At 73.3% G+C, this 281-nt stretch overlaps 1 protein-coding gene across 1 annotated transcript in view; it reads left to right on the top strand.

The window, feature by feature from the left end:
- Positions 1–281, top strand: part of LOC103899954 (spectrin beta chain, erythrocytic-like) — a gene marked incomplete at its 5' end in the record, with an annotated part of 14,915 nt that overhangs the window by 8,653 nt on the left and 5,981 nt on the right. The window contains 2 exon segments of the mRNA XM_019472402.1: positions 5–9; positions 88–225. Of these exon segments, the coding sequence (XP_019327947.1) occupies positions 5–9; positions 88–225 (143 nt within the window).

Genomic DNA, 281 nt, shown 5'->3' with positions numbered 1-281 from the left:
GCAGCCCGGGTAGGGGCTCCCGCGGTGGTGGTGCTGCCATGCCGTGTCCCGAGCTGCCGCCCGTTCTCAGCCTGGCTGTCCCTGCAGGCTGGATGGGCTGGAGCAGGAGATGGCTGCCGTGGCTTCCCAGATTGCTGCCGTCAACCAGGCAGCCGACGGCCTGCTGGCGAGCGGGCACCCCCGCAGCCCCCAGGTCCGGCAGTGCCGGGAGCAGCTCAACGAGAGGTACGGTGGCGGGTGACACCGAGGCGGGCCGGCCAGTCCTCACCGGGCGCCTCCCC

This window comes from Aptenodytes forsteri, unplaced genomic scaffold, assembly GCF_000699145.1.
Source record: "Aptenodytes forsteri isolate BGI_AS27 unplaced genomic scaffold, ASM69914v1 Scaffold596, whole genome shotgun sequence".
NCBI classification, from domain to species: Eukaryota; Metazoa; Chordata; class Aves; order Sphenisciformes; family Spheniscidae; genus Aptenodytes; species Aptenodytes forsteri.
This window is presented reverse-complemented; position numbering and strand designations above follow the sequence as displayed.